The sequence below is a fragment of the Oncorhynchus tshawytscha genome, linkage group LG08, assembly GCF_018296145.1.
Source record: "Oncorhynchus tshawytscha isolate Ot180627B linkage group LG08, Otsh_v2.0, whole genome shotgun sequence".
NCBI classification, from domain to species: domain Eukaryota; kingdom Metazoa; phylum Chordata; class Actinopteri; order Salmoniformes; family Salmonidae; genus Oncorhynchus; species Oncorhynchus tshawytscha.
In genome coordinates, this window is record NC_056436.1 from 50,669,681 (window position 1) to 50,690,595 (window position 20,915).

Sequence of the window (20,915 nt, forward strand, 5' to 3'; positions counted from 1 at the left end):
ATATTTGATCCTAGTAGAAATTCCCTGTCTTAGGTCAGTTAGGATCAACCCCATTTTTTAAGAATGTGAAATGTCAGAATAATAGTAGAGAGAATGATTTATTTAAGCTTTTATTTCTTTCATCACATTCCCAGTGGGTCAGAAGTTTACATACGCTCAATTAGTATTTGGTAGCATTGTCTTTAAATTGTTTTTGGGTCAAAGGTTTTGGGTAGCCTTCCACAAGCTTCCCACAATAAGTTGGGTGAATTTTGGCCCATTCCTCCTGACAGAGCTGGTGTAACTGAGTCAGGTTTGTAGGCCTCGTGCTCGCACACACTTTTTCAGTTCTGCCCACAAATGTTCTGTAGGGTTGAGGTCAGGGCTTTGTGATGACCACTCCAATACTTTGACTTTGTTGTCCTTAAGCCATTTTGCCACAACTTTGGAAGTATGTTTGGGGTCATTGTCCATTTGGAAGACCCATTTGCAACCAAGTTTTAACTTTCTGACTGATGCCTTGAGATGTTGCATCAATCTATCTACATAACTGTCCTTCCTCGTGATGCCATTTATTTTGTGAAGTGCACCAGTCCTTCCTGCAGCAAAGCACCCCCACAACATGATACTGCCACCCCTGTGCTTCAAGGTTGGGATGGTGTTCTTCATCTTGCAAGCCTCCCCCTTTTTCCTCCAAACATAAAGATGGTCATTTTGGCCACACAGTTCTATTTTTGTTTCATCAGACCAGGGGACATTTCTCCAAAAAGTACGATCTTTGTCCCCATGTGTAGTTGCAAACCATAGTCTGGCTTTTTTATGGCGGTTTTGGAGCAGTGGCTTCATCTTTGCTGAGCGGCCTTTCAGGTTATGTCGATATAGGACTCGTTTTACTGTGGATATAGATACTTTTATACCTGTTTCCTCCAGCATCTTCACAACGTCCTTTGCTGTTGTTCTGGGATTGAATTGCACTTTTGGCACCAAAGTACGTTCATCTCTAGGAGGCAGAACGCGTGTCCTTCCTGAGTGGTATGATGGCTGCGTGGTCCCATGGTGTTTATACTTTAGACGTACTATTGTTTGCACAGATGAACGTGGTACCTTCAGGCATTTGGAAATTGCTCCAAAAGGATGAACCAGACTTGTGGAGGTCTACAATTTATTTTCTGAAGTCTTTGCTGATTTCTTTTGATTTTCCCATGATGTCAAGCAAAGAGGCACTGAGTTTGAAGGCCTTGAAGTACATCCGCAGGTACACCGCCAATTGACTCAAATGATGTCAGAAGCTTCTAAAGCCATGACATAATTTTCTGGAATTTTCTAAGTTGATTAAAGGCACAGTCAACTTAGTGTATGTAAACTTCTTACCCACTGGAATTGTGATGCAGTGAATTTTAAGTGAAATAATCTGTCTGTAAACAATTGTTGGACAAATTTGTGGAGTGGTTGAAAAATATGTTTTAAAAACAACTGTACATATCAGTTGTGTCCAGGCGTGGACTTACGTATCCAAAGCAGAACCCCATGTTTGTTCACTTCTCACACCCTAATTGTGTTGTCAACAGTAGTAAAACCATACCTCTGCGCTCACACACAGGTCTCTGGATTACAGTGAGACCCTGTGGCTGTATTCCCGCATGGTCTTCCACACAACAGAGAGACCTTATAGTTGCACTTACACAATCTACACAGGCTCAAGTGTTCCATACCAGAGCAATGCTGGGCACCAAAACATCAACAAAAATACACACACACACACACACATACTCACACTGACCTATGGGGGAGTGTTAGTGTGATTACTGAGGTGAGAAAGGCGTAAACAAGAGGCCTGCAGTTATCTCAGCCATCATAATAAAACACGGACCAGGCTGGACCAGGCACTCCCCCTTCCTTCCCCTTCCTGTTACAGCCTAATGGGGAAATGGTTCTCTGTGGAATTCCCTGTTGTGTAATCAGGGCGAATGGTGGATGGGGAGCAGAGCGGAGCGCGGGATGTTTTGCAGGTTGGCTGGTTGCTCTGGTCCAAGGCGTTGGGAAGGCTCAGCATTAGCAAGCTGCACTGAGGCTCAAGGTTAGCAAGCCGTGCTAACTCTTGGAGTACTGCTGAAGAGGGCTAGCAGGTTGGTGAGTTGGTTGCAGACCTGGGTCAAATGCATAGGTCAAAGGTTTAGGGATCCTGAGGGGTGCAGCGGTCTAAGGCACTGCATTGTAGTGCTAGAGGAGTCACTACAGACCTAGGTTCGATCCCGGGCTGTATCACAACCGACTGTGATTGGGAGTCCCATACGGCGGCACACAATTGGCCCAGCGTCGTTAGGGGAGAGTTTGTCCGGGGTAGACCGTCATTGTAAATAAGAATTTGTTCTTAACTGACTATTAGTTCTGGCGTAACATTACACAGAACCTGATAAACAATGGATGTGTGCATGCCACTGTATAATTGCAAAAACCCCAGTCCTGGCACTGCCTAGTCAGTCAGAATCTTGACTTATGATAAGAAGTCACTTGTGTGTGACTTTAACACAACTCTCCCCTGATTATTTGAGTGTTATCCTTGGCTGCGAGTCTGCGAGGTTGGAATCTGAAACAAATCTGTGAGACACCCATCTCCCTCGGCTTAATCTGTGAACGCCTTTCCCCTGGATACTCTATAGGTGTCACGTCCTGACTATAGAGAGCCCTTATTTTCTATGGTGGAGTAGGTCAGGGCGTGACTGGGGGTTTAGTCTAGTTTATTATTTCTATGTGGGGTTCTGTTTTTTTTTTTTTTTTTTTTTTTTATGTTGGTGATTTTGTATGATTCCCAATTAGAAGCAGCTGGTAATCGTTGTCTCTAATTGGGGATCATATTTAAGTAGCATTTTTTCCACCTGTGTTTTGTGGGATATTGTTTATGTGTAGTTGCATATTAGCACTCCATTATCGTCACGTTTCGTTTATTCTTTATTGTTTTGTTGTGTGGTTCACTTACTTTAGATTAAAAAAGATGTGAAACCCAGATCACGCTGCACGTTGGTCGTGACAGAATATCCCACCAAAACAGGACCAAGCAGCGTGCCCAGGAGCAGAGAGTAACATGGACTTTGGAGGAGATTCTGGATGGGAAGGATTCCTGGACAGGATTCCTGGCAGGACAGGATCGCCTTCCTTGACGGGAGACGCAAGGAGAAAAGGGTGGACAGCGACGACGCCCGGGGTTCGCGGCCACAGAGAAAGCCCAAAAGACAGCCCAATTATTTTGGGGGAAGGGGGGCACATGGGGTGGTCGGCAGAACCGGGGAGTGTGCCAGAGCCTGTGTGGGGGTCGGTAGAAGAAGGTAATGAGAGATACCGGAGAGAGGTTGGGGAACGGAGTATGCTGCAGCGCAGGTGCGTTGAAAAGCTCTACCCACCAGGCCTCCAGTGTGCCTTCACAGCCCAGTATGTCCTGTGCCAGTTCTACCCACCAGGTCTCCAGTGTGCCTTCACAGCCCAGTATGTCCTGTGCCAGCTCTACCCACCAGGTCTCCAGTGTGCCTTCACAGCCCTGTATGTCCTGTGCCAGCTCTACTCACCAGGTCTCCAGTGTGCCTTCACAGCCCAGTATGTCATGTGCCAGCTCTACCCACCAGGTCTCCAGTGTGCCTTCACAGCCCAGTATGTCATGTGCCAGCTCTACCCACCAGGTCTCCAGTGTGCCTTCACAGCCCAGTACGTCCTGTGCCAGCTCCTCGCACCAGGTCTCCAGTGCGCCTTCACAGCCCAGTACGTCCTGTGCCAGCTCCTCGCACCAGGTCTCCAGTGCGCCTTCACAGCCCAGTACGTCCTGTGCCAGCTCCACGCACCAGTTCTCCAGTGCGCCTTCACAGCCCAGTACGTCCACGCACCAGGCCTCCAGTGCGTCTTCCCAGTCAGGTGTGTCCTGTGCCTCCTCACTTTGGCGATGGTCCGGAGCTTCCAAACACAGCGTCCAGTCCAGCTCCATGGCAGGAGTCTTCCTCTGCACCGATGTCGAGGCTAGGGCCGGTGTTCAGCCTGGGTCCATGGCTGGATCCGCGGGAGGAGCAGATTCTTCAGCCCACACCAGAGCACCCTCCCTTTTGGTTTCAGGTTATGCGGCCGGAGTCCGCACCTTTGGGGTGGGGTGGTGCTGTCACGTCCTGACCATATTGAGCCCTTATTTTCTATGGTGGAGTAGGTCAGGGCGTGACTGGGGGTTTAGTCTAGTTTATTATTTCTATGTGGGGTTCTAGTTTTGTTTTTCTATGATTTTGATGTGATTTTGTGTGATTCCCAATTAGAGGCAGCTGGTAATCGTTGTCTCTAATTGGGGATCATATTTAAGTAGCATTTTTTCCACCTGTGTTTTGTGGGACATTGTTTATGTGTAGTTGCATGTTTGCACTCCATTATCGTCACGTTTAGTTTATTCTTTATTGTTTTGTTGTGTGGTTCACTTACTTTAGATTTAAAAAGATGTGGAACCCAGATCACGCTGCACGTTGGTCCGAGTATGATTCCAACGATCGTGACAATAGGCTAGGTGTGAACACTGTTTTACTTCCCCCCTACAAGCATCTGCAGTCAGATTATGCCAGAAAGATATTGATTCTATCCTGCACCGTAATCTAATATGATCGAAGTCATTCCAACTATTCCAATGGCTCATTTCAGGAAGGAAGGAACATGTTTAATGTCCTTAAGTACATAATTCTTCATATCAATTTGTTCGGAATAGTTTTTTTTACTGTTTTAAGTCTGTTGGGGAAAGAATGTGTTAAATCCACTGGATTTGAATTCTCTGCGGATGTCTCTTTAAGTCTGTGTGTGTTATTGTGTGGGTATTTCTTGGACCGTTGTCCATTGTGTTGGTGTCTGGGGGGTGGTAGGAGGATGGAGGGGTGGGAAGAGGAGGGCAGTGGCTGGGGCACTGTTCGTGTTGATGTAGACGTCAGCGTCAATCATCTCAGCTGCGGACTCCACCCAGTTTCCTCTGCCAGTGACACACACATTCACACACGGTTCAAACACATGAACACAAATACAAATGTGCAGGACATGGATTTGTTAAGTGATTTCCCCTAGACACATACATGTACAGTACATGCACGTACAGTACACACGCGCGCACACACACACCCTTGTCGACTTCTCTTTTGCACTCACTAATATTTACTCAGTTTGGTCCGAGTGTTTGTTTGCGTTTCTGTTATTGTTGGCATCGGGCAACTTGTTGTCGGGAGAGAGGAAAAAAGGGAGGAATTTGGTTGTTTGGTTTGGGAGCAGCGGCAGTGTGGAGTGAGATGGTTTGCGTGTGTTGTCTGGAACTATTGTTTTCGTTTTTCTCCTTTTTTCTACCCTTCCTCCAGTTTCTTTGCTGGTCTTGGTTTGTCGTTACTGACTACTGGATTTATCAGGAAAGCATTTGAGTGGATGGGGTAGCTAGCTCCGAAAAGGGCTGTGCATTACCATGCGGCCTCCAGCATACAGTGAGCAGGTCTGCCGCTTTGAGCGCCTGTACAGTGTGAACACACACAGTGACGCGGAGCGTTACCCGCCAGGCATACAGCAACAATCTTACTGCCACCTTGTTTGTATATAACCACCCATTCATTATTTACATTTAGTTACACACCCACATATCCCCCCCCCTCCTTTTGCATCAACAATGGTAAAACTCTGCTTAATCCTAACCATGAGGTTATTATTGACACCTTCTTACGCACACCAAGGTAATCATGTTCTGCCCATTTGTGACTTCCAACCAACCAAGACCCAGATCAACTGAAAACAGTATATCAACTGACCATGACCCAGATCAACTGAAAACAGTACATCAACTGACCATGACCCAGATCAACTGAAAACAGTACATCAACTGACCATGACCCAGATCAACTGAAAACAGTACATCAACTGACCATGACCCAGATCAACTGAAAACAGTACATCAACTGACCATGACCCAGATGAACTGAAAACAGTACATCAACTAACCATGACCCAGATCGACTGAAAACAGTACATCAACTGACCATGACCCAGATGAACTGAAAACAGTACATCAACTAACCATGACCCAGATCGACTGAAAACAGTACATCAACTGACCATGACCCAGATCAACTGAAAACAGTACATCAACTGACCATGACCCAGATCAACTGAAAACAGTACATCAACTGACCATGACCCAGATCAACTGAAAACAGTACATCAACTGACCATGACCCAGATCAACTGAAAACAGTACATCAACTGACCATGACCCAGATCAACTGAAAACAGTACATCAACTGACCATGACCCAGATCAACTGAAAACAGTACATCAACTGACCATGACCCAGATCAACTGAAAACAGTACATCAACTGACCATGACCCAGATCAACTGAAAACAGTACATCAACTGACCATGACCCAGATCAACTGAAAACAGTACATCAACTGACCATGACCCAGATCAACTGAAAACAGTACATCAACTGACCATGACCCAGATCAACTGAAAACAGTACATCAACTGACCATGACCCAGATCAACTGAAAACAGTACATCAACTGACCATGACCCAGATGAACTGAAAACAGTACATCAACTAACCATGACCCAGATCGACTGAAAACAGTACATCAACTGACCATGACCCAGATGAACTGAAAACAGTACATCAACTAACCATGACCCAGATCGACTGAAAACAGTACATCAACTGACCATGACCCAGATCAACTGAAAACAGTACATCAACTGACCATGACCCAGATCAACTGAAAACAGTACATCAACTGACCATGACCCAGATCAACTGAAAACAGTACATCAACTGACCATGACCCAGATCAACTGAAAACAGTACATCAACTGACCATGACCCAGATCAACTGAAAACAGTACATCAACTGACCATGACCCAGATCAACTGAAAACAGTACATCAACTGACCATGACCCAGATCAACTGAAAACAGTACATCAACTGACCATGACCCAGATCAACTGAAAACAGTACATCAACTGACCATGACCCAGATCAACTGAAAACAGTACATCAACTGACCATGACCCAGATCAACTGAAAACAGTACATCAACTGACCATGACCCAGATCAACTGAAAACAGTACATCAACTGACCATGACCCAGATCAACTGAAAACAGTACATCAACTGACCATGACCCAGATCAACTGAAAACCATACATCAACTGACCATGACCCAGATCAACTGAAAACAGTACATCAACTGACCATGACCCAGATCAACTGAAAACAATGCATCAACTGACCATGACCCAGATCAACTGAAAACAGTACATCAACTGACCATGACCCAGATCAACTGAAAACAGTACATCAACTGACCATGACCCAGATCAACTGAAAACAGTACATCAACTGACCATGACCCAGATCAACTGAAAACAGTACATCAACTGACCATGACCCAGATCAACTGAAAACAGTACATCAACTGACTGGCTGTTAGTAATGCCCAATAAGCCTCACCCCTCATAGACTTAAATATATGTTTCTACATGAGTATATTTCAGCAATATGGTCCTAGGGGGTGTGATATGGCTACCAACGTAATTAGAGCAGTAAAAATACATGTTTTGTCATACGCGTGGTATACAGTCTGATATACCACGTCTGTCAGCCATTCAGCATTCAGGGCACGAACCACCCAGTTTATAATTGTGAAATATGTTTATATTTAGCATCACTGTTGTACTGTAGTAGCTTAGGTTTGCTTAAAGAAAGAAAATGTGACAAGTTATATCTTGTGTCCTTTGAAAATCTGTGGTAGACTATTACATCTTCAGCTATTGTAGTATGCACCAAATACACCCGTAACCGTGTCAACAGGAATATTTCCCACATTCTGGACTACTTTGGTTCCCTATGTCGTAGAAAGAAACACCTACCATATCTTTCTGTCAACATGGGGCTCCCGAGTGGCGCAGCGGTCTAAGGCACTGCATCTCAGTGCTAGAGGCGTCCCTAGAGACAATGTTTCGATTACAAGTTGTATCACAACCAGCCGTGACTGGGAGTCCCATAGGGCGGCGCACAATTGGCCCAGCATCGTCCGGTTTAGGGTTTGGCCGGGATAGGCCGTCATTGTAAATAAGAATTTGTTCTTAAATGACTTGCCTAGTTAAATAAATAAATGACGCAACAGTTGACTCAAGTAGGTCCTTGTGGCCTTTGTCCTGATATTTCCTGCCAGTTTTAAAGGTAGACTCACTGTTATGACGAGTAGCACCGCAGATATTGCGATGAGTGCGATGCAAGACTTTACTCTCACGTAGCCACACAGAGTATCTGCACATGTGCACGGGTTTGCTTCCTGCTGCTACGACGTGGTATACAGTACCAAAACAGCAGAGAAGTTTAGCATCGCGCTACAACGCTCTTAGTTGTTGTGTAAATTGACCGACCATTACGGTTCATTTTGTGCTTTGCTGAGTCTTTAAGGCATCGTGTCCCCTTATTCTCACAAAGTAAACTAAACCAACCCAAATTAATGCGTAACCACACACTTTGAACAGACCCTTTATAATCCATTAGCTTAGCATTTATAAGCAATGCAGGCATAACAAAGCATAACCAATCTGTTACTCACAATAAGAAAGTGAAAAGCATGAAAGTGTGATTTCACAATGTCTCCTCTACACCCAGCCTCCACTTTGTAATAAAACCATCCTTTTTAAACCCACCATATTGTGCCAGATCTCTGTGGCTAACTGGATTTCACTGGATTCTACTGGACTTAACGAGATTTAGTTTGGCCTCCTCCAGTCTGCATTTAACTGGTCTTGATTGCCCTTCTAAACCCTTTCCATCCTCCTCTTCTTTCTTTCTTCTTCCCCCTGCCAACATCAGATTCAGCTATCCCTACAACAGACTTTTAAACTGTGTAATTCAGCTGTGGTAATTGGGAATTGGGAAGTCTCTGTCCAATGGTAGGCCGACTGTATTTACTTCATTTCAGTCAGTGATTGGTGAGTCATTTGCAAACTTCAAGCAGATTCTGAATTGGTGATGCATTGCCAGTCAGGCTTCCCCAGTTGTGAGCAAATAGTTTGGACATTTCTAGGAAGTTTTGTTTGTAGTGTGCTTGGTGAAGTTAATTATTGGATTTCAGGATATGGATTTCTCTAAATGGAAACAACCTTTAAACCATTAATTTTCCCATATTAGAACATATTTACCCATAACCAGAAATATATAGATACATACAGGTAACTGCCAAAATAAAGGAAACACCAACATAATGTGTCTTAATCAGGCGTTGGGCCACCGCAAGCTGCTAAAACTTTTACAAGTGTCTGGAATCTATGAACTAGGGATGCGATACCATTATTCCACGAGACATTCCATCATCACTTGGTGTTTTGTTGATGGAAAACACTGTCTCAGGCACTGCTCCAGAATCTCCCATAAGTGACTGAGACAACCATGGCATATGGTTTACATCGTTTTTATGCTCATCAAACCATTCAGTGATCACTCAGAATTGCCCTGAGAATGGGGGGGCATTGTCATCCTGGAAGAGACCACTCCCACCAGGATAGAAATGATTCATCATGGGTTGAAGGGGATCACTCAGAATTGCTGTGTGTTTATTGCCGTTTAACTTGCTCTCTAAGGGGTTGAGTGGACCTTAACCATGCCAGGAGAAGGCACCCCACACCATAACAGTGCCACCATAACCCTCATGTACTTAAGTGTTTCCTTTATTTTGACAGTTACCTGGCAGTTAGAGCAAAACATTTAAAAAATGTATATCAATATTTTTCATCAGTGTGTGAATGCAATGCTGATTTGGAAGAAGTTAATATCCTTGAAGAAACTACCAATTGTGCTATATTTGTAGAGAGAAAAATGCTACTCTCTTGCTGATTGTCTTTTATGTATCCTGCTGGCAGAGCGATATCCATCCACGCCCTCGTGTGTGTGTGTGTGTGTGTGTGTGTGTGTGTGTGTGTGTGTGTGTGTGTGTGTGTGTGTGTGTGTGTGTGTGTGTGTGTGTGCCATTACAAAACTGAATTCGTTGCGGTTCTTTGGCAAATTTGTTGCAAACTAAATAGTGTGCTACAAAATGTTGACAGAATTTTGCAAATGTTTGCCACTAGTGGTGAATTTGCAGCAAACCTTTAGCAACAATAATATGTATTGCCACTAGTGGCAAACAGGTCACCTGAGCTGTCAGGTTCTCCCCAAGGAGAGGTGGGTGTGGAGTCAGGCGCAGGAGAGAGCGAATGTAAAGAAAGGGTGTTTATTTTAAAAGACCAAAGAACAGGAACAGGACCACAACAGTAGCTTCAACAGAACACACGAAAACGCAACCCAACAAATGACAGTAAACGAAAAAATCCCGCACAAAACCAAAGAGGGTAGGGCGAGATTAAAATACCCCACTAATGAACCAAAATAGGAACAAAAAGACAGACAAAACCAAACGAAAAGGAAAAAGGATCGGTGGCAGCTAGTAGACCAGCAACGACGAGCGCCGAGCGCCGCCCGAACAGGGAGAGGAGCCACCTTCGGTGGAAGTCGTGACATGAGCTTTTTTTCTGGCAGACAATTCTCTCAAGATTCTATTTGAAGTTCCAAGACCAGTAACTGTTGATGACCAATCAGGGGGATTAGAAACGTCTATTGGAAAATGAAAACCAAGCTGTCTAGCTAGCTACCTACCAAAGTTTTCCAGTGTCTAACTTATTAATTAAACTTCCTAATAAACTTTAACATATTATTAGTTAAATGATGCCTAGTTAGCAATGGCAAGTTTTATGGGAAAGAGGTTAACACATTTTGTTGATACCAGTTTCAATCTGTCAGCACCACTGACTGGCTAGCGCTTAGCTAGCTAAAGTTAGCTATCATATTCTTGCACAATTAATGTGATAGGTAGCTAGCTAAGTAACTATTTACCTAAACACTTATATTTTAAGGTGAATACGTTGCTGTCTTAATACCAATATGCATGTCAATATGATAGTGTCACAGTTCAGTAGCATGTTAGCTAGCACAACAGCTAACGTACAGTAGCAACAATGTGAGTTGATCTGACATCAAAGCAAAACTTCACTTTTGCAGATGGATACCCTTTCCCACCTGTGGTGTTGAAAGAGGCTGGGAGGAGGATGCATCAACACCCTGGAAATATGTTTGTAGAGCAATCACTCAACACTTTTTTTGAGTGATAAATTTGTGTATTGTCTTTGAGATTGATATGGTAACTAAATGCATTTATTCTCAATTGCTGCTCATACATTAATTATTTGTAACAATTAGATGTTTCATTGCTTTAAACTAGTAGTGGCTAGCTCAACACAGATTGAGGCCTTCAATACGGATACAGATTGAGGCCTTCAATCAAACTGAGGACAGAGAAATGTGTGTTCACCAGACAGGTCAAGGCTTCTTGCATGCCTGGATTTGAGATGTAAGTTACACTCAAAACATTTCTGGGTTATTTGGATGACCCAATTCCTGGTTTGCAGTTTTCTTCAAAAACAGCTAGGTTGGGTTGTTGGTGCAGGGTTACTAAGGTTGAGTGTTTTGGCAGTCTTAAAGCTCTGACATCAGTAAGAAACAAACTATACGAATTATGAATTTGATGGTCATTCAGGTTAAAAATCGGTTGTCCAATCATAATTTGGTAGCTAGCAGTTAGCTTGAGCATTAGCTAACGTCCGTTAGCTAGCTAGTCATAATATTTACTAGCTAGCTAACGAAAAGCCTCATGACCGTTCTCGTGACGCTAGCTTCCTGGAGTGTTTTGTGGCGGAATATAACTAAATGTACATTTTGTGTCAATGCTTGGCTAGCTAGTTAGCTAAATACACTTCAGTGTCTGTTATGATAGCTTAGCTAGCTTGCTAGCTAGCTAAGTCTGCCACTTCTTCTGGACTGTGTCGGACACTGTTTCACTCGTCAGCTAATGTTAGCTCTCTAGCTAGGTTACCATAGCTAGATTTGACTTATTCTCCATCTGTGCTAATTTAACCAAGCTACAGTTGAAGTCAGAAGTTTACATACACTTAGGTTGGAATCATTCAAACTCATTTTTCAACCACTCCACAAATTTCTTGGAAACAAACTATAGTTTTGGCAAGTCGGTTAGGACATCTACTGTGTGCATGATACAAGTAATTTTTCCAACAATTGTTTGCAGACAGATTATTTAACTTATCATTCACTGTATCACAATTCCAGTGGGTCACAAGTTAACGTATACTAAGTTGACAGTGCCTTTAAACAGCTTGGAAAATTCCAGAAAATGATGTCATGACTTTAGAAGCTTGTGACATTATTTGTGTCAATTGGAGGTGTACATGTGGATGTATTTCAAGGCTTACATTCAAAATCAGTGCCTCTTTGCTTGACATCATGGGAAAATCAAAAGAAATCAATTGTAGACCTCCACGTCGGTTCATCCCTGGGAGCAATTTCCAAATGCCTGAAGGTACCACATACACCTGTACAAACAATAGTACGCAAGTATAAACACCATGGGACCACGCAGCCGTCATACCGCTCAGGAAGGAGATGCGTTCTGTCTCCTAGAGATGAACGTACTTTGCTGTGAAAAGTGCAAATCAATCCCAGAACAACAGCAAAGGACCCAGTGAAGATGCTGGAGGAAACAGGTACAAAAGTATATATATCCACAGTGAAGGAAAGGAAGGAAGAAGCCACTGCTCCAAAACCGCCATAAAAAAAGCCAGACTGCAACTGCACATGGGAACAAAGATCATACTTTTTGGAGAAATGTCCTCTGGTCTGATGAAACAAAAATAGAACTGTTTGGCCATAATGACCATCATTATGTTTGGAGGAAAAAGGGGGAGGCTTGCAAGCCAAAGAACGCCATTCCATCCTTGAAGCACGGGGGTGGCAGCATCATGTTATGGGGGTGCTTTGCTGCACTTCACAAAATAGACAGCATCATGAAGAAGGACAAGTACGTGGATATATTGAAGCAACATCTCAAGACATCAGTCAGGAAGTTACAGCTTGGATGCAAATGGGTCTTCCAAATGGACAATGACCCCAAGCATACTTCCAAAGTCGTGGCAAAGTCAAGGTATTCTCTCGACTATTATTCTGACATTTCACATTCTTAAAATAAAGTGGTGATCCTAACTGACCTAAGACAGAGAATTTTTACTAGGATTAAATGTCAGGAATTGTGAAAAACTGAGTTTAAATGTATTTGGCTAAGGTGTATGTGAACTTCCGACTTCAACTGTATATACACTGGGGATAATAAGCGACACCTAGAGGGGGTGGAGACAATCACAAGGACGGGTGAACCAGATCAGGGTGTGACATAAACATCCGAAGGTCAACAATCCCATACTGTTCACATTCCTCTCATGTAAATGCTGTAGCTACATAAAAGATTAAATAAACCATTTATTTGACAAATATCCAGTCTTTGCTCTTTTCTTTATTACCATGCTGATGATTTGTATCTGTTAAGGCATTGAATACATGTTTAGTATATTTACTACATTTAATGTTTTAGTTGTTATTCTCTGAATAGTAAGTTCATTTAAAGTTGTGATTTGGTTTATTTAGATACATTTCAATGTTGTTAACACACAGTAACCAAAAACAGAATGTTCACCATAAGTTCCCAGAATTGTTTGCCAAAAGTTTGCCCCAACTGTTTACCAGGAGCCTGTTTTTTTCGGTACGGGTGTCTATGGGTGGGGACTCTTCTCCAGGGTAGCAGAGATGGCACTCTCCCAAACATACAGGATGCCGGGGGAGGGGGGTTAATTTACCACATTGAGAATGGCTCTGGAACGTGAGAAAATCCAGCTCTGTGTGTGTGTGTGTGTTTGTGCTAGAAAGACGGAGAATGAGAGAGGAGAGAGTGAGAGAGGCTGGGAACTGAAGACCAGAAGGGAACAGGAGCCTTAGCAGGGTCAGGTTTTACCAACTGAACAAAGGACCGTAGGACACCTGGCAAGCTCTGTATAGAAGACAGAGAAAGAGAAAGAACAAGCAGATAGGGAAAGAGGAAACAGAGAGAGAGAGAGAGTGAAAGAGAAAGTTGCAAATAGATAGGGAAAGAAAAAAGAGATTGCAAGTGTGTGAGTAAAAATCGGAGGGAGGAAGAGACTCGAAGGGAGATCAACCAGGGAAAAGAAGGGTGAGGATAATTTACGAAGCAAGTCGGTTGCGAGAAAGCAAGAGTTTGTTGAACCAGCAGCCTGCGACGGACAAACCATGTCGGGAACATATTCCTGCCTCTGAGGGAACTGTTTTCCTCTTTCTGGGGTGTGTGCGTGAGTGTGAGCGTGAGTGCCTGTGTGCATGTTTGCTTGTGTGTGTCCATTAGAGGTCAACCGATTAATCGGACTGGCCGGTATTTTTAGTCACCGATTTATTTTTTATTTTTTTACACCTTTATTTAATCTTTATTTAACTAGGCAAGTCAGTTAAGAACACATTCTTATTTTCAATGACGGCCTAGGAACGGTGGTTTAACTGCCTCGTTCAGGGGCAGAACGGCAGATTTTCACTTTGTCCACTCGGGGGATCCAATCTTGCAACCTTAAAGATAACTGGTCCAACGCTATAACTACCTGCCTCTCATTGCACTCCACAAGGAGACTGCCTGTTACGCGAATGCAGTAAGCCAAGGTAAGTTGCTAGCTAGCATTAAACTTATCTTATAAAACACAATCAATCAATCATAATCACTAGTTAACTACACATGGTTGATGATATTACTAGTTTATCTAGCGTGTCCTGCGTTGCCTATAATCTGACTGAGCGGTGGTAGGCAGCAGCAGGCTCGTAAGCATTCATTCAAACAATCACTTTTGTGCGTTTTGCCAGCAGCTCTTCGTTGTGCTTCAAGCATTGCGCTGTTTATGACTTCAAGCCTATCAACTCCCAAGATTAGGCTGGTGTAACTGATGTGAAATGACTAGCTAGTTAGCGGGGTGCGCGCTAATAGCGTTTCAAACGTCACTCGCTCTGAGACTTGGAGTGGTTGTTCCCCTTGCTCTGCATGGGTAACGCTGCTTCGAGGGTGGCTGTTGTCGTTGTGTTCCTGGTTCGAGCCCAGGTAGGGCCGAGGAGAGGTACGGAAGCTATACTGTTACACTGGCAATACTAAAGTGCCTATAAGAACATCCAATAGTCAAAGGTATAATAGTATAATTACTATAATAACTACAATCTAAAACCTCTTAGTGGGAATATTGAAGGAACCACCAGCTTTCATATGTTCTCATGTTCTGAGCAAGGAACTTAAACGTTAGCTTTCTTACATGGCACATATTGCACTTTTACTTTCTTCTCCAACACTTTGTTTTTGCATTACTTAAACCAAATTGAACATGTTTCATTATTTATTTGAGGCTAAATTGATTTTATTGATGTATTATATTAAGTTAAAATAAGTGTTAATTCAGTATTGTTGTAATTGTCATTATTACAAATAAATTTCAACAATCGGCCGATTAATCGGTACTGGCTTTTTTTTGCCCTCTAGTGTCCATGTGTGTGTCCGTGATGGGGGACAATCTCAATGTATTTCTCCCTTTATCCACAAAAGGAGGGTATTCTCCTTTCTCTGAGTAAAAGTGAGTATGTACCCTATTTTAACTGTGTGTGTGTGCACGTGTGTGTGTGCATGCGCCCTCTCTCCACAGGACAACCTGAGTGTGTTCCTGCGTGGCTGTGAGGAGCTTGGACTGAAGGGCTCTCAGCTGTTTGACCCCGGGGACTTGCAGGACACCTCGACACGCCCCAAAACCAAGTAAGACATCACACACACACACACATGCTTCCCTGACTGGCTGGGTGGCTGAAAGACTGGCTCGTTGATTATGCTGGCCGACTCACTGTCCGTAGGGTGGTTGGACAGTTGTTCTGTCTGTGTCTTTCTGTCTCTGTCTAGCTGTCAGCCTGTATGTCTTTGTATTTTCATTCATGTGCTTAATCTATTTTCATCCATGTGTGCATTTGCTTGTCTTTCTACCGCTCTGTGTCGCTGTTATGTCAACAGTACAGTAATTCATGTCAAAGCAAAGAAATGTGGCTTTCCTGTATGCAACGTCACTTGACAGGAGATTGTGACGTAGCTGTTGCTAGGTGAGTAGGTGTTGCCCCCCCCCCAACTATCCTTGTGCCAGGGCTGCTCTGTCAGTCAATAAAGACAGCGTGAGAGAGAGGGAATGAATGATTGGGAAGGACAGAGAGAAGAATAGAGGTAGAGAGAGAGTTTCTTCACTTTGTGACAGGGCAATGTCAAACTTAGCAGGTCTCCGGGATGGCTTAACGGGTTCTGTCATGACATATGATTCCATGTAGAGTTCAGGTGTGGGCCAAGGGAATACTATTCGCTTTACTCACACACTCGTCACACTGTGTGTGTGAAGGTGTTTTTGTGTGCACGCGTGCAAATGTGTGTGTGTGTCCACCCTTTCACTGATGCCTGTGCATTTGCTTGGCTCCAAACCAAGTTCATTGCATTTGAATTAACCCTGTTCTACTGTTGATGGCTATGCATCCTTGCATTGTCTTATATGACCTTTTTACTGTCCCTTAGATTTTGTGTGTAGCTCTACCCTTTTCTCCTGCCACTCTGCCCAGTATTCAGGCAGGTGTGTTCTTATCTAGAAAACGGATTTGGACGGGGGTGCATAAAGAGACACCGCTCCACACAATGTGCTGAGGCCTGAAATATGTCTTCTGTTCCATCTGTTGATGGAAACAGATCCATTTCCAAGATAAGTGACAGGTGGAGAGAGTGAAAGAGGGGGGGCAAGTGAGAGGGAAGAGAGATACTCGAAGGGGAGAGAGCGAGAGAGAGTGAGATTGAGAAAGAGAGAGAGATTGAGAAAGAGAGCGAGAGATTGAGAAAGAGAGAGAGAGATTAAGAAAGAGAGAGTGAGAGAGGGAAAAGGAGCGCGATGGAGGGAGTAAAGGTGAGATCACATGCAGTGATCTATTACCTAGTGGAATCTGTATTGCCTTCTTTCTCAGGCAGGCTTTAGATGTGGTTATGTAAGTAAGCAAGGTAGCGTGGTAGAGAAAACAGACCTGTCTCTCTGTTAATTTAGTCAAGCGAGAGGAGAGGAGGAAGGTGAAATGACACAGGGACCTTCTGTTGGAATAGAGGGAAGTTGGAGAGGGAGGTGGAGAAACTAACGCTGAGACTTACTTGACCCCTGGTCTTTTGGTTTCAACCCCCCTATTTCACGTTCTTTCTTTTGAACTTTCTTTTTCTCTATATAAGGTATCTCTCTTTCTCTCTCTCTCTTTCTCTTGTTGTCTTGCTGTCTCTCTCACTGTCTCTCTCTCTCTCTCTCTCTCTCTCTCTCTCAATCTCTCTTCCCTTTTCTTCCCCCTTTTTCTGTTGGATCAGATATGAGTATTATGTTGCCGACCAACAAACGTGTTCCACAAGGTGTCACGACTTCCACCAAAGTCGGTTCCTCTCCTTGTTCAGGCGGCGTTCTGCGGTCGGCGTCACCGGTCTTCTAGCCATCGTCGATCCACTTTTAATTTTCCATTTGTTTTGTCTTGTTTTCCTACACACCTGGTTTTCATTTCCTTCATTTATTTTTGTGTATTTAACCCGCTGTTCCCCCCCATGTCTTTGTGTGGAATTGTTTGTTGTAAGTGCTTGTGCACATGTTTACTGGAGTCAGCAGGAGCAGGTGCCCCTGGTATAGGGGTCGAGGAGCCCTTCCAGGAGCAAGCGGCGATGATCCACCATCTCTCCACCATCAAACCATGGACCGCTGGGAGAGACAAGGAGTTCCTCCAGCGCCTCCACCAGCACAACCAAGGCCTCCACTACTCGCCCCCTCTTCACCCGGTCCCAGTGGGATTCTCGCCCTTCCCCGGGAGTATGACGGGACGGCTGCACGCTGTCAGGGTTTCCTATTGCAGCTAAATCTCTACCTGGCAACCGTCCACCTGGCTCCTTCGGGCCGTGAGAGGGTGTCCGCCCTCGTCTCGTGCCTCTCAGGGAAAGCCCTGGAGTGGGCCAACGCCGTGTGGGGAGAAGGAGACGCGGAGCTGGACCAATTCGAGGATTTCATCCGCAGTTTCCAGGCAGTCTTCAACCACCCGCCCGAGTGTAGAGCGGCGGGTGAACGTCTATACCATCTGAGGCAGGGGACGAGGAGCGTCCAGGAGTTCGCCCTGGACTTTCAAACCCTGGCCGCCGGCGCGGGATGGAGTGACAGGGCCCTGATCGACCACTATCGATGCAGTTTGCGCGAGGACGTCCGTTGGGAGTTGGCCTGCAGGGACACCACCTTCGACGAGCTGGTGAACCTGTCCATTCGGTTGGATAACCTGCTGGATACCCGTGGACTTCCAGAGCGGGGTCTGTTGGTTCCATCCCCCAGCACCACCGCACCAATGCCCATGGAGCTGGGAGGTGCTGTGGCCGCAGAGGTCACACTGCCGGTCGGTGCCGGGTTGGCTCCTCTGGGGATCGAGGCAGCAGGCAGGGCACTCTGGTGTCACCCCAGGGGAGCCGGCAGCATTCTCATCCAGAGCCCTCTGTTTCAAACATGTTTTTGTATGTCACTTTTCCTGAATTTTCCCCCCATTCCCAGCATAAGGCGCTCGTCGATTCAGGCGCGGCTGGGAATTTTATAGACAGATCGTTCGCCCATAGGTTAGGGATCCCCATTGTTTCCATGGCTGTGCCCTTCCCCGTTCACGCCTTAGACAGTCGACCATTAGGGTCAGGGTTGATTAGGGAGGCCACCGCTCCCCTGGGAATGGTGACGCAGGGGGATCACAAGGAGAGAATCAGTCTCTTTCTTATTGACTCTCCTGCATTTCCCGTGGTGCTAGACCTACCCTGATTAGCCTGTCATGACCCCACTGTTTCGTGACAACAGAGGGCTCTCAAGGGGTGGTCGCGAGAGTGCTCGGGGAGATGTTTAGGGGTTCCCATTGGTGCTACTATGGTGGAAAGTCCAGACCAGGTTTCCACCGTGCGCATCCCCCCTGAATATGCCGATTTGGCTATCGCCTTCTGTAAAAAGAAGGTGACTCAATTACCACCCCATCGACGGGGGATTGTGCGATAAATCTCCTGGTAGACGCTGCACTTCCCAGGAGTCACGTGTATCCCCTGTCACAGGCGGAGACAGAGGCTATGGAAACATATGTCTCCAAATCCCTGCGTCAGAGGTGCATTCGGTCCTCCACTTTACCCGCCTCCTCGAGTTAATTTTTTGTGAAGAAGAAGGAGGGAGGTCTGCGCCAGTGTATTGACTATCGAGCTCTTAACCAGATCACTGTGAGGTACAGTTACCTGCTACCACTCATAGCCACAGCGATTGAGTCAATGCACGGGGCGCCCTTCTTCACCAAACTAGATCTCAGGAGCGCTTACAGCCTGGTGCCTGTCCGGGAGGGAGACGAGTGGAAGACAGATTTTAGTACTACCTCAGGGCATTATGAGTACCTCATCATGCCGTACGGGTTGATGAATGCTCCATCAGTCTTCCAAGCCTTTGTAGACAAGATTTTCAGGGACCTGCACGGGCAGGGTGTAGTGGTGTATATTGACGACATTCTGATATACTCGAACATGTGTCCCTGGTGCGCAGGGTGCTTGGTCGTCTGTTGGAGCATGACCTGTATGTCAAGGCTAAGAAATACCTGTTCTTTCAATAGTCCGTCTCCTTCCTAGGGTACCGCATTTCCACCTCAGGGGTGGAGATGGAGAGTGACCGCATTTCAGCCGTGCGTAATTGGCCGACTCCCACCACAGTAAAGGAGGTGCAGCGGTTTCTAGGGTTTGCCAATTACTACCGGAGGTTTATCCGTGGTTTTAGCGGCTCCCATTACTTCACTGCTGAAGGGGGGACCGGTACGTTTGCAGTGGTCGGCTGAGGCAGACAGGGCTTTTGGTCACCTGAGGGCTCTGTTTACCTCGGCTCCCGTGCTGGCCCATCCAGATCCCTCTTTTGCATTCATAGTGGAGGTGGACGCGTCCGAGGCTGGGATAGGAGCTGTGCTCTCTCAGCGCTTGGGTACGCCACCAAAACTCTGCCCCTGTACCTTCTTCTCGAGGAAGCTCAGCCCGTCGGAGCAAAACTATGACGTGGGGGACCGGGAGCTGTTGGCTGTCGTCAAGGCTTTGAAGGCTTGGAGACATTGGCTTGAGGGGGCTAAACACCCTTTTCTCATCTGAACTGACCACCGCAATCTGGAGTACATCCGGGCTGCGAGGAGACTGAACCCTCGCCAGGCAAGGTGGGACATGTTTTTCATCCGTTTTGTTTTCACCCTTTCTTACAGACCAGATTCCCAGAATGCTAAGGCAGACGTACTGTCCCAGATGTATGACACAGAGGAGCGGCCCGTGGATCCCACTCCCATACTCCCACCTCCTGCCTGGAGGCGCCAGTAGTATGGGAGCTGGACACGGACATTGAGCAGGCGCTACGTGCAGAGCCCACTCCCCTCCAGTGTCCCGCTGGGAGTCTGTACGTTCCGTCTGTTGTCCGTCACGGGCTGATCTATTGGGCCCACACGTCACCTTCCTCTGTTCATCCAGGCATTGGTCAGATGGTGCACTGTCTGAGTGGGAAGTACTGGTGGCCCACTTTGGCTAAGGATGTGAGGGTTTATGTTTCCTCCTGCACGGTGTGCGCCCAGTGTAAGGCTCCTAGGCACCTGCCCAGAGTTAAGCTACACACCTTACCCATTCCATAACGGCCGTGGTCGCACCAGTCGGTGGATTTCCTTACTCATCTTCCTCCCTCACAGGGTAACACCACGATCCTGGTCGTTGTGGAACATTTTTCTAAGTCCTGCCGTCTCCTCCCTCTGCCCGGTTTCCCTACGGCCCTATAGACTGTGGAGGCCTTGTTTACACACGTCTTCCTGCACTACGGGGTGCCTGAGGACATAGTGTCTGATCGGGGTCC

General features: G+C 45.7%; 1 protein-coding gene across 15 annotated transcripts in view; it reads left to right on the top strand.

Moving 5' to 3' along the window:
* Window positions 1-20,915, top strand: part of LOC112256356 (LIM and calponin homology domains-containing protein 1) — a 148,104-nt gene that overhangs the window by 62,794 nt on the left and 64,395 nt on the right. For 13 of the 15 annotated variants that reach the window (XM_024429542.2, XM_024429553.2, XM_024429547.2 and 10 more), the window contains exon 4: window positions 15,657-15,763. In XM_024429542.2, the coding sequence (XP_024285310.1) occupies window positions 15,657-15,763 (107 nt within the window). Of the gene's footprint in view, window positions 1-13,798; window positions 14,144-14,441; window positions 14,638-15,656; window positions 15,764-20,915 lie in introns of those variants that run through there. The other 2 variants (XM_042325607.1, XM_042325608.1) reach the window with 2 other exon arrangements.